Genomic DNA, 14163 nt, shown 5'->3' with positions numbered 1-14163 from the left:
GCTTTAAAAACTATAAAACCAAAAATAATTGTTATAATTTAAATGAAGAAGTAATTTAAAACGATTTTATTTATGATCAAATTTTATATATTTTTTTGGATCAAATCCATTTTAATAGAATTTATATACTATTCATCTATTAGTAAACACTACCGTATATTATTTTTTAAGCTATCTTATTTTTTGAACTTTTATTCAAATCTTTGGTCGCAAGAAGAATTGCATGATAAATAAAAACATTTAATCAAAGTCAATTTTATTTTTCATATTCAAATGGACTGAGTGTTAACATTTAACATTTTTTGCTAATTGTCGTCAAAAATTAGGCGTAAAGCAAAAATTGATATTTCATATGGTTTTATGATAGATAAGCATTATATTCCCACTCATTATATTCGTAAATTTTGAGGTTTATCCTTCGCTTTTAAGATCATTGAATTTGATTTTTATATAAAATAGTTATATATTAGAAAATAATATGAGTTTATATGATATTATTTTTCAGAAGATTTCATTCTATATGCCTATGAAAAGTACTCTCAAAACTAACTTTTCCTAATTATAATTAAATCTAGAATATTGTATTATGCTTAGTATTATTTCATTTTTCTCATTCAATTTAGAATTTACAAATGTCAAAAAATTGAGAGCTGTCACTTTTGATGAATTTCTGTTTATTACAGCATTGTTATTAATAATGAAAAATAAAGCTTATTTCAATGAAAATTGTTCTGCAAATTTATTTCACTTTTGACCTCACTTTTTCCGTAATTCAATTTTTTACTTTTAATATTTTAGATCTTCATAATATCATTTGAAAAATTAACCATATAAAAAAATCAAGTTATCAATTCACTTTTTCCGTAATTCAAAAATCAAAAATATAAATAATATATCTTTTTATCAAGTATTATTATTATATTCTATGAAAAATGAGGTCCGGAAATTTTGCGGATTCCCGTAACTCAATTTTACGGAAAAAGTGCAGTAAACTATTCAAAATACGGAAAAATTGGTGTAAACTAATGATTTTACGGTAAAATCACGGAAAGTCCCGGAAGAATATATGTGCCTATATGAAATTATACAAAAATGAATCAAACGCATTTTAAAAGATTGTTCTTGTATTATAAATGCTATTCGCAGATTTATTAGTTGAAGAAAATTACCAAATTTTTGCCGATTTACAAAAAATGATTTACAAAGCATATTTTTATAAGGCTTTAAAAATCTTTAAAATGTGACCGGTGACGGAAATCCATGGTAACCAACCGCGGTTCCCGTTTGGAATGCCATATTTTTTATGGTGTGTTTTCAAATGATATGGCCTTTTTGTACAAAAAATGAAAAAAATTCGTACATAAAAATAGAAAAATGGATTAAATTTATTTTGTTCAAATTATTTGTTGTTTTTCCAAATGTTGCTCAAAAAACGAAGATATATCCTATTTTTATTGAGCGCTGAGATTAAATTACCATTAATTATTATGCAACACTCCAGAAATTGAAATCTGAATGCAAGATAAAAATATATAATTCCAAATTATGATATCACTTAATAAGACTAAAATATATAAATAATAGAAATAAGGTAAATTAAGAATTCGAAGATAATAAAAGATGAAAGGCAAAAAATTTAACATTTGAAAAAATGTGTAATATTAAATGCTTAATATCAGATAAGAAGAGAATGATAGAGGTATATGTACTCGATCAATGATAGCTTGTGAGATAATTGATAAAATAAGAAAGATAAATTAAATGATTGCGATGATGTTAAGATAATCAAACAAATTTAAAATGAAAGGATTGCATATGAAAATAGTGGAAGTGTCTTTTCAAATATATTCAGTTTTTATTAATTTTTGATGTTAATTGTCAAAATGGTATCAAAGCACAAGTTAAATAGCATGCAAAGTTGTTTGAATTATGATATCACTGCATATATATTATATTGCATCATGATATAATATTAAAAAATATGCTCTAGTATAAAAAATGATTATTCCAGAGCAAAATGTCATTATATATGAGTTTATCAGATATTACAGTAAACATTATAGTTAAAATAGCTAATTGTATTCTAATAATTGTAAAAATGGTTTTATAGTTTGAATTATTAAGTGATTCAGCAAATAGAGATATGATTTTCTAAAATAAGATTGTAAAAGAGTATTTATACATATGTGCAGATATATTTTCAAAATATATCTTACAGTGTGCATAAAAAATGATGAGATATTTTATTATCAATATTTTGTTTTAGAAAACTAATAACAAATTTAATCATTTATGTTATTTTTGTGTTATTATCAGTAGAGAGTGAAGATAGCAAACAGCCCTTGGGCTGACAGGCGATTAAATACTATAAAATCGAATTTTTGCTCCACTTCTAGTATAGTACAATGGTTAGGAAACATCCTAGAAAAACTTGTTTTGAGGTTCATTTGCCGAACGTAAAACTTTTTTTGAAAATCTAAATTATCAGAAAAATATATATGATATTTTATGCTTTTTAAAACAGACAATACATAAAGAGTAATAACCATTTAGTGTTATATAAAATATTTAGCTTTTTAAATTATTAAATTTTAATTCGTTAAATTTTGTTCAATTTTAGCATCTCATTTCGACTATAATTTCATAACATGGTGTTTCTTAATCAAATTGCATCTAAATTAATGAGAAAAATTTTGAAATTTGAAAATTCAGTATCTAATTCAAATATCTATCTAATAGCATTTCTACAATCGCAGTAATTATGAGATTTCAGGTTCAGTTGGTTAGTGAAATTAAATTAAATATATAGTATAGAGGCAAATCTGTAATAATGATTGCGAGAATAAGACCGACAAGACTTTCTTGGCCGATCTTATGATCGAAATACAGTCATTTCTGGTACACTGTCAGTGCGGTGTATCAGAATTGACTGAATCTCTCGCAATCACATTCTGATTGCGAGAATAAGACCGACAAGACTTTCTTGGCCGATCTTATGATCGAAATACAGTCATTTCTGGTACATTGACAGTGCGGTGTATCAGAATTGACTGAATCTCTCGCAATCATATTCTTAATTCGTTTTAAAATAAGATTTGAATCATTATTTTGAGATAAGATGTAAGTGCACAACGACCAAAATATGATAATGATTGTTGTGGATATCGAACACAAAATAAAAATATCCAAATATAAATTAGTTTAAAAGATGTATTTAAGAGAAAGTATGAAATTATATGAAATGGAAAAGTTTCATAGACATTATTGATAATATTGAGATGAAAAAAAAAAATTTGATAAAAAAATGTGAAAATTGATTTCGATTATAGATTGAAAGAGTAGTGCTGTACTTTATAAAAATTTCAACAACTCAATTGCAGTATAGTGTCGATCTTATTCTCGCAATCAGAATGTGATTGCGAGAGATTCAGTCAATTCTGATACACCGCACTGACAGTGTATCAGAAATGACTGTATTTCGATCATAAGATCGGCCAAGAAAGTCTTGTCGGTCTTATTCTCGCAATCAGAATGTGATTGCGAGAATAAGATCGACACTATAGTGCAATTGAGTCTATTGTGTCTGTTTCTGTCATTTCTGAATTTTCAAATTTCAAAATTTTTCTCATTAATTTAGATGCAATTTGATTAAGAAACACCATGTTATGAAATTATAGTCGAAATGAGATGCTAAAATTGAACAAAATTTAACGAATTAAAATTTAATAATTTAAAAAGCTAAATATTTTATATAACACTAAATGGTTATTACTCTTTATGTATTGTCTGTTTTAAAAAGCATAAAATATCATATATATTTTTCTGATAATTTAGATTTTCAAAAAAAGTTTTACGTTCGGCAAATGAACCTCAAAACAAGTTTTTCTAGGATGTTTCCTAACCATTGTACTATACTAGAAGTGGAGCAAAAATTCGATTTTATAGTATTTAATCGCCTGTCAGCCCAAGGGCTGTTTGCTATCTTCACTCTCTACTGATAATAACACAAAAATAACATAAATGATTAAATTTGTTATTAGTTTTCTAAAACAAAATATTGATAATAAAATATCTCATCATTTTTTATGCACACTGTAAGATATATTTTGAAAATATATCTGCACATATGTATAAATACTCTTTTACAATCTTATTTTAGAAAATCATATCTCTATTTGCTGAATCACTTAATAATTCAAACTATAAAACCATTTTTACAATTATTAGAATACAATTAGCTATTTTAACTATAATGTTTACTGTAATATCTGATAAACTCATATATAATGACATTTTGCTCTGGAATAATCATTTTTTATACTAGAGCATATTTTTTAATATTATATCATGATGCAATATAATATATATGCAGTGATATCATAATTCAAACAACTTTGCATGCTATTTAACTTGTGCTTTGATACCATTTTGACAATTAACATCAAAAATCAGTGAAATTTCAAATCATCCATAGTAATGTTTTCCCCATCATTATATAATTAATGCAACCATTGATCACACTCAAAAACATAACAATCATACAAATTTATCATATTTTTCTCTTTTCCACATTGAACAAATCAAAATTGCTTAATTTATTATAATTTCCATCTTAATACATTGATATATAACGCATAATAATATCTAATCTATATTGAAAAATTCGCAATTCAAAAAAGATTTCTAATTTATCTATTTCATTATAAACTAACTTATTAAATATTATTTAAATAAGAAATAAATTCAATTTTAAATTTGCTAAACGCATATATTAAATGGTTAAATGACAAAATCATATTTCTTTATATATTTTTAGCTAATAAGCTTAAATTCTATATTTTCCTGCTTCTGTGCTCATTGGAATGCATTTTATAAGAATAATACACTTCAGAATAGTTATATTATTTCGAATTATATCTTTTTTGAGATTGCTCTATTTAGAAAGTACATTTAGAAAATTTATGCCATATATAATAAAATATCTGTTTTTCAACATGCTTGAATAATTTTGAGCTTATCATATTTTGCAATATTTTTGAAATTTCGAAACGGTGATCTGTTTATTCACAATAGCCTATCAGCATAATAGTGCTAAAATTTCAGGCTTGTGTCATCTAAATTGGGTGAGTTATGACATGATCAAATCTTGAATAATCATGTCCGTTACCTTCTCAGATTTGCAAGGAAGTTGTCCATTTATTATCTCCTAGCTATGCTCCTAGATGTTCTGCTATTCAAAATTGTCTAGCTGTCTTCTGTCCCTATGCTTTAGAAAAATATGCTATTTTAGAACCATGGGTAGGGGGTCATGCAAAAAAAATTTATTCCTGGAAATGAAGGGTAATAGATTTGAATTGTTACTTTTGAGGATTTGACTGAAAATAGTATAATGAAAATGGATCACTACAGAATTATTTTATATTCAATAAACCATTTTGCGTAAATGGTGGTTCTTATCATCTATCAAATTTCGTAAGAAGTCTCTTAAAAATCTTGGAGTTCTTCAAGAAACGATCTTGTTCAAGATACATGTCGAGATACTTTAATAAAATTAATCATAAATCGAAGCAAAACATCACATTTGTTAATAATTTCAAGTAATATATAAAATTCAAGATTACAATGTCTACTGAATGCTAACAAAAACGAACAAAATCTCATCTTTCGACTAGAATATTAATATGATGCAGTTTTTTGTTTAGATCTAATATAAAAATGAATAAAAACTTTACTTTTACACTTTTCATTCAAGTATTTTACTAATATAGATCATGCTTTATCAATGCTTAGTACTATTCTTTTTAGAATAAAGGATAATAAGAAAGATATTTGTGATTTTAAATAATTTTTTAAAATTCACCTTTAACTCATCACTCTGTGAGATGTAAAAAGCATTCGCATTACTCATTCTGCTTAATTGATCAACTCCAAATTCCAAAAAAAATTCAAAAATTCAAAAATGAAAATCAAAAATTTGATTTTTCTCTTAAAAAAATCAATTTTGAAAAAAATTTGGAAAATCAAAGTATTGGATAATTAATCAAATCATCAAATGGAATCGTTTTTACTCATAAAAATCATCTAATTTTTGATTTTGATATCATATTTGATAAAAACTCATTCTATAGTTGATGCAATGTCATAATTGCTATTGAAAATATTATTTCCATAACAAAATTCTTATTTAAAGATAGTAAAATAATAAAGTTTTTATTTCAACAACAACAAGTAAATAGATGAATGGAAACACACTATATTCGCATAAATGTAGTAACTATCGTCTATATTTGAGTTATGACTATTCCAATCAAAATGTATAAAATTGAAATCAGAAATATCAAACAATCATATTCGGTACTGTGCACTAATTATAGAGGTCATCGTAATTTATAAGTAATTTATATCTAAAAGCCGACTTTTTTTTTCTTATTGCAATAATTTTCTCAAATTTTAGTAACTTTTTCTATATTCAAGTTATTTGAATATGCATCATAAGTGACGTAAGAACTCAAAATTACGAGGAATTCTGTCGTTGCATTTTCGAGATGCAAAATTTCGATTTTTAATATGGGGATTTGGCAGGTGCAATCTTGATGTTATCTCCATGTAGGAGTACTGTTGCAATATAATTAAAATTAACGAAGTTGATTTTAAATTGCATAATGCTGGAGAATAACTGACAATACAACTAAGACTACTCTACAAGATAGTTGCTAATTGGAGTAATAAATTAGGCTCCACCAATCATTTCTTTCACCTCTGCCATAACGAGCAGAAAAGAAGCGAACAGCAACCCTAGGAAAAAAGAAGAAGGGTGTCACTTTTCGTGGGATTACCTTTATTGGATTTCCAAATAAATTTCCATTCTTGACTTTGCGTGGAAATCTATAAAAGATTTTTCATTACCCTCAAAATTTTTTACCAAGTGAAGTTACTTTTGACTAGGATAAAAATTTTACGATAAAAAACATTTTTTCAAAATGGATACAGAGCTTTCTGTTGACTATAATTACATTGCCAAACACATCAAAGATTATATTGAACAGGGAAACTTGTTCGATATTTTTAATCCAAAGGATCTCAATCGAATCTTAGAAAAAGCAAAATTAACATCAGATGACTTTATTACACTTATTAATCAGTCCCTACTATAGAAGTAAGTCAGCTCATTGAAGTTGTGCGCAATGCAACAGTTTCCGTAAATAATTTACAAGAAGCGATATCAATGTTGAATTCAATGAAAAAGCGTATGAACGCAAATTTCCTTAATGGAGTTGTTAGTGTTTTGGAACAAACAGAGCAAGAACTTACAAATTCAGCAAAAAAGATTTCCAACCTTGAAGAAACAGTTGAACAGCTTCAATCACAACTTGAAGTTGTCAAATATCTTATCTCAGTTGGAGCTAATAAAGAAGCAAAGAATAAAGATGAATGGACTTCACTCATTCTTGCATCATCTAATGGCCATCTTGAAGTTGCTCAATATCTTATCTCAGTTGGAGCTAATAAAGATAGAAAGAATAAAGATGGATGGACTTCACTCATTCTTGCATCATCTAATGGCCATCTTGAAGTTGCTCAATATCTTATCTCAGTTGGAGCAGATAAAGAAGCAAAGGATAATTCTGAAAATACTCCACTCATTCTTGCATCATGAAAAGGTCATCTTGAAGTTGTTAAATATCTTATCTCAGTTGGAGCTAATAAAGAAGCAAAGAATAAAGATGAATGGACTTCACTCATTCATGCATCATATTATGGTCATCTTGAAGTTGTTAAATATCTTATCTCAGTTGGAGCCAACAAAGAAGCAAAGACCAATTCTGGAAAAACTGCACTCTCATATGCAAAAAGTAATGTCAGAGATTATCTAAAATCTATTGGAGCCAAATAATTTATTATTATAAATCACCGAATAACACCCAATACAGATGTTATACTTTTTTTGCTATTATAATAAAGATGAATTATTTTTATGAGAACATATCAGAAAGTGGAAAGCACACCCTTAAAAAACTCGTGCAAGTTTCCTCAAATTTTTTAAATATTGAAATCAAAATTATAGAGCGTATTATGAATATTATTTGAACATTAAAAATTCTAATTTATTGAGAGATATCTGTAGTAAATCAAGAAAAATGATAATTCTAATTTGATTCTCACATCAATTTACAGTTAAAGTATTGAATATATTTTTTATAGGAATCCAAAACATCACTATGAGTAGTAAGCTTTTATCTGTGTATAATGAAAAATTTATCCTCATGTTCAACATACATTTTTTGAGCTTAAATCTAAGAATTTTATTAATCTCATTATTATGTTATTGATGTCTGTTTAGTGTAATGATATTTTATTGACAAAACATTTGAAAAATTATTTTAAATAAATATTTAATAAATAAACAAGATTCAATAAAAATAAAAATATCAAAATCATTTCTTTTGTCATCACCTGGATAACATTTAATATATTCTGAACTTTCTCGAAGTAATGTAGAAATACTCATCTTAACATCAACAATAGGATCTCCGTTTTCATCAAGAAGTAATTCTTCGCCAATTGTATCTTCATCCTTGTTTTCTTTATTATCTTTGTTGTTGTCTTTTGGTGCTGGACCTTGACCAAGTTTAGTTCCGCCACCTGATGTTGAATTGTTTTCTGATTTGTTGTTATTATTATTGTTATTATTATTTGTAGCAGGTTGATTAGTATTATTAGTTTGTTGTTGTTGTTGTGTTTGATCAGTCTTAGGTTTATCTGATGCAGCAGCAAGGGCAGCTTTCTGAAGTTCAAGTTCTTCTGCGTGTTTTCTCTTCCAAACTGAAAGATTAGACAAAACTTGTCGCATGTTTACATCTAATGCAGGAACTGCTTTTCCTGCAGCTTGGAACATAGGAAGTGTAACATATGTGTAGAAACCAATTTGTGATTTAGATTTATCTAAATGGCTTCGATCATTCAAATCGGATGTGTAAGCCATGCCTTGCGCTTGTTCTAAATCGCCTTGTCGAAAGAATTCTTCACACAAAACATCACACCATCGATCTGCAAGTTCGAATGGACGAGAAACGTTTGAAATATCACCACATTTAAGAATCATATACAACAACATAACGCGGTGATCATGGCGTTGCATTGTGAAATCACCACCATCATAGATATCATTGAATCTCTTCAGAATCTCGAAATGACGTGCCATGTCTGTTGCAAGGATGTATTGGATGATCAATGACCAAATTTCGATGTATTCGTCTTGGTTCAATGCGGCCAACAAATTTGTTTCTTCGTGTGACATAATTTGGATTGCAATTGAACAATGGTGTGTTTCCATGACGGACTGGTTCTTGTAAAGAATACCAAGTGGTGTTTCAGCTTTGACGTTGTAGATTTTAGTGAAACCATCATGATTTGCATCATGACAAATTGCAGCAACAACTAAACTGAATAATTCAAATTTAGTGAAAACTTTTTCAAGACCCGAAATCATGATCTGATAAGTAACAAATTGTGTGACATCAACAGCATGACGCCAGTTATGGTATGGAACTTTCTTGTACATACTTCTGATAGCATTAAGAATCGGAAAAACTTTTCATTCGTGATCTTATAAATTTGGAAGAAATCGAAATAATGGAAAATAGCAAACAAAACTTTGAAATGACCAATGCCATCCCATTCCAATGAATTGAATTTGATGGTGAAGACGTTGTTTTTAAGGACATCTTCTGGGATAATCAGTTTAGAAGGAATTTCTGTCATACTAAGCTTTTCTTCTTTCGTCATTGTGTGGCGTCATGAAGGCGCCATTATGCAAACCGTTCAAAATTGAATGGTTTACAACGAGACGCGGGCATGACATTAACTTCTACAATTCCCGAAATCTAATAAAATGAAATCATCATACCTGCCCATTGTCTGATCACAAAGTTTCTAACTTCTAAATCAAGGAACTCCACCAAAGAAACAATATGAATGCAAACTTTTTTAAGCTTCATTTTGAAATTTTTCAACTTGCAGACAAATTAACAGAGCCAAGAAGACAAGTTCTGTATTCTGCTGAAACAAACCAAATTTTCAATGCAATCAAACAGAATTATTGAAAATTTAAATATATTTGTGATAAAATCAGGAGCAACATACTGTTGGTGCTTTTGTGAGGGTATTGTAACTTTGTGAGTCCACATTAAATTTTTGAGGTAATTAATTGCAATTAATTTTAAAATAATTAGATACAAGGAGTACTGTTAAAGTGTTTGGACATCTCAGTTTATACTTGGCCTAAAACATGAAAAAAATTCGTTTGAATTTTTCGATGGATAAAAACAGTAACAATGACAAGTCAAAAGTTATAAACAAGTAGTAAAACGAATTCTTTTTGATTTATTTAATATCTTAATAAAATTAGAGTTGTTTACTAATCATAAACTATTGTATTTTTAATGGATTTCATCATATTTTGGTGTTTCGACGGCTGGCGTCTTGATGAAGTGATAGCAACCCCAGATGCCGAGAGCCGTAAAGAGAGCGCAGACAAGGCCAAGACCAACGCGGACGCCAATAATTCCACCCTTGCTGATAATGCCCTTGCAGCGGTCATCATCCTTATATGAAACACCCTTTTCATCTGGGCACTGTCCGAAGAAGAAACCATCTTTATCGCCCATAACGCATTCGCGTGTGCTATGGCACCATACGCAACTATAGTTTACATTTGTAGAGACGCATTTGCTGCACCATGAACCAGACAATGCACGGCAGAATGAAGTGTTGACTTCATAGACTGGCCATGGAGTTGGTGTTGGTGTTGGGAAGTTTGTATTGCCGCATTTGACGTTGTCTTTATAATAAAATTCGTTATCTGGACATGTTGTTAAGTTCTTATTTTCGCAAATGTTATCGCGAGAGTTCCAGCCGCAATTACGGTCGAGATAGTGTGTTGTGCAAACAGTGCAGCCATCTGAGTTATACATAGAGCACTCATCGGCAATTCCGGAGCTTAAAAGAAATGTCAACATGGGCCAATGCTTAAAAAAATTTTTAATAGGACGATAATCAACTGATGTTCTCAATTTTATAGGAGGGATTCGAAAAATTCATAATATTGATGGGAATATATACACTATCCTATGCCGATATCAAATTATCAATATTTCATAGAATTAAGCAGGAAATTCATGAATTTTAGAATTTTTAGAGCGGAAATCAACAATAAACTTGTATATGATTATCTAATAAAATTTCTCACTTAAGTGTCATCTGATGTTCTTTTGTTTCTTTATTTTTTTTTTCTGGATACCAGTATGTACTTACTAGACAAATTTATTCTTAAAAAATATGAGATATCTGCAATAAAATGGCGAAGAACAGCAGCTAAGTTGATCCCTGCATTAGCATTTCAATAAAAATGACTGAAATTCCACAATATTGTTATTCAGACGGGGGGAAAACATTAAACTCCGTCTGCATTCAAAATAATAATTTGATTATCTCAGCTGAATGCGAAGTCTTTGGTGGCGTTGATGAAATTAATTATTGTTTCAAGTCGGTTAAAAACATTCTTGAGACATTTTCATTCAAGCAAAATCCGAATCTAAGACGAATTAACGACTACGCATTTTTCAGCTGTTCAAAACTGCGCAGTGTTGATCTTTCTGCATGTATTTATCTTGAATTTATTGGTCAATATGCATTTTCTAAGTGCTCATTAGTATCCAGCTTTCTTCTGCCAGAAGGATTGAAAACCATCTCCAAGTATGCTCTTTCATATTTATCTATTACAAGCATAAATATACCATCAACTGTATCAACTATTGATGATTTTGCAATTTCATATTGTTATTCTCTTAGCTCTGTGACATTTTCTGAAGGTTCACAACTTCGAATGCTAGGAGCAAATGCATTTAGTTATGCTGCTATTGTTAGCTTTACTGTACCAGAAAACCTCGCAGAGTTTCATGGTCTTGTGTTTAGTAACGTCTTAACCATGAAAACAATACGTGCTCATAGCAAAAATCGATATTTATTTGATGATACAAAAGCTATTTATAATGCTGCAAGAACTCACATCATATATTGTGCTTCTAATATTGGAGAAACATATGAAATAGATCCAAATGTTTATTATATTAATAGGGGATGCTTTGCAAGTTCTCGTCTTTCATCTATAATAATTCCAGATTCTGTAAATATAACAGGAACATATGTTTTTTATGGAACTACAAATCTCAAACAAATAACACTTCCAAAATCATTGAAGAAGATTGAAAACAATTGTTTTGAAGGATCTGGCTTGACATCGATTGTTATTCCTGATGGTGTTGAAGAAATTGGCAACAATGCTTTCTCTAATTGTAAATATCTTACTAGTATCACATTGCCAAAAACATTGAAATCTTTAGGAGGAAATGCATTACCTTCCAACCCAGGTATTATTATTTCATCAATCAGCAATGAATACATTTATTTTGACAATTATTATGTTATTTATATTGATCATAATCAATCTATTTCACAATATTTAGGGACAAGTTCAGAAATTGTTCTTTTAAGTTCAGTGAAAACCATTAAATCAAATGCTTTTCAAAACAAACAAAATTTAGTTGCAGTCAGATTTGAAGGCGAATCTAACTTAGAAACTATCGAAATTCGTGCATTTTCAGGATGTTCAAAACTAAATACATTCACATTTGGCTCGAAGATAAAGTATATTGGAGAATTAGCATTTGATAACACTCAACTCACAGGTGATTTCAAATTTCAACAAAATTTGGAAACAATTGAAAAGAAAGCGTTCAATGAAAATACAAAAATAACATCATTGTCATTCTCATCAACAATCCCATTGACGATTTCAGAGAGTGCATTCTTCAATTGCAACTCAATAACATTGATAACATTCAAAACGACAAATCAAATTTCACTTGGAGTTACTTGTTTCAGCGGTTTATCATCACTTACATATATCTCTATTCCAGAAAGTGTCATTTCTGTTGGCTCAGGTTGCTTCATGAACAGTGGCATTGAACAAGTCTCATTTATTGGTGATTCTATCAATTTTGGATCAATCTCAGCATCTATGTTTAAAGGATGCACACATTTATCTGTTTTCAATGTTCCAAGCAATTGTATCAACATTGGTCCAGAATCCTTAAGCTACACAACCATTACATCTATTACTATTCCAGACAGTGTTCAAATCCTCGATGACCAATGCTTTAAAGCGTGTCGTCATCTAGAATCCATTCAGATTAGCAGCAACAGCAATCTATCTCGAATTGGTTTTGGCGTTTTTGATGGATGTTCACAGTTTTCCATTGTCAATCAATTCCAATCCAAGAATTTTGTTAGTGAAAGCAGCGCAATTTATAGTAGTGACAGACGCCGAATGCATGTATATCCACCTGCTTCAACAAGAATTTATTTTTCTCTTCTCGAAGGCGTCCAACATATTGAAGATAGTGCATTCATTGGATGCTCACATCTTGAGTCTATCTTACTCCCTGAGAACAGCCTGATCAGCATTGGTATTAGTTCATTCCAAGGTTGCACACATCTCAAACATATCACTATTCCATCTAGTATCCAGAGTGTAGGTTCTAACGCATTTCTTGACTGTCCTCTTCTCAAATGCGGTGTTCTTGTTCAAAATATCAACAACAAGACATTCATTCATCTTCTTAAATCATCTGGCCTTCAAATGGAATCATTATCATTTTGTTCTGGATTCTCGTGTAAAAACGATTTCCACAACACAGGATTTATTTCATTTTCACATATTGCTGTATTTATATTAGTTTAAATTAAACATATTTTATCATTTCTTTTTAATGTGAATTTTAGGGAAATATTCGATTTAATATCAAAAATCAGATGCTTTGCAATGCAGAGAGCCTGACCATCAGAAAAATAATGCTATAAAAATATGATAAACATAGAATAATAGATAATTTGTTATGAAAAATATCATTGTATTTAGAATAGTCATTTTGTGAATAAAAATATATCAACATAGGTTTGACACTTTTTATCGGCTTGCAGTTTCTCAGAAATATGTGAAACATATTTTGAATATGAAATTTTGAAAGAAATCAAGCCAAAAAGTCCATTTTATGAGTTCTTTATATGTTTCTAAAGAGTTATTTAAAGCACCAGCTATAAATA

At 29.1% G+C, this 14163-nt stretch overlaps 4 protein-coding genes across 4 annotated transcripts, besides 1 other annotated feature; 2 read left to right on the top strand and 2 right to left on the bottom strand.

Moving 5' to 3' along the window:
- Nucleotides 1-643: 643 nt before the first annotated feature.
- Nucleotides 644-680: a mobile genetic element.
- A 6210-nt stretch (nt 681-6890) lies between these two features.
- TVAGG3_0564910 (nerve growth factor signaling pathway) lies at nt 6891-8072 on the top strand (the record flags this gene model as incomplete). The annotated part of the gene is made up of 1 exon (XM_001581827.1): nt 7238-7657. One exon carries the CDS (start codon nt 7238-7240, stop codon nt 7655-7657), a length of 420 nt encoding a protein of 139 aa, XP_001581877.1.
- A 166-nt stretch (nt 8073-8238) lies between these two features.
- Nucleotides 8239-9832, bottom strand: TVAGG3_0564900 (3',5'-cyclic-nucleotide phosphodiesterase protein; the record flags this gene model as incomplete). The annotated part of the gene is made up of 1 exon (XM_001581828.1): nt 8354-9562. The coding sequence occupies one exon, from the start codon at nt 9560-9562 to the stop codon at nt 8354-8356; it is 1209 nt and encodes a 402-aa protein (XP_001581878.1).
- Nucleotides 9833-10385: 553 nt separating this feature from the next.
- TVAGG3_0564890 (uncharacterized protein) lies at nt 10386-11018 on the bottom strand (the record flags this gene model as incomplete). Its single annotated transcript, XM_001581829.2, has 1 exon — nt 10440-11018. The coding sequence occupies one exon, from the start codon at nt 11016-11018 to the stop codon at nt 10440-10442; it is 579 nt and encodes a 192-aa protein (XP_001581879.1).
- A 280-nt stretch (nt 11019-11298) lies between these two features.
- On the top strand, nt 11299-13894 carry TVAGG3_0564880 (regulation of response to stimulus; the record flags this gene model as incomplete). Its single annotated transcript, XM_001581830.1, has 1 exon — nt 11408-13801. One exon carries the CDS (start codon nt 11408-11410, stop codon nt 13799-13801), a length of 2394 nt encoding a protein of 797 aa, XP_001581880.1.
- Between the last annotated feature and the right edge of the window lie 269 nt (nt 13895-14163).

Source organism: Trichomonas vaginalis, chromosome II, assembly GCF_026262505.1.
Source record: "Trichomonas vaginalis G3 chromosome II, whole genome shotgun sequence".
Classification (NCBI taxonomy): domain Eukaryota; phylum Parabasalia; order Trichomonadida; family Trichomonadidae; genus Trichomonas; species Trichomonas vaginalis.
This window is presented reverse-complemented; position numbering and strand designations above follow the sequence as displayed.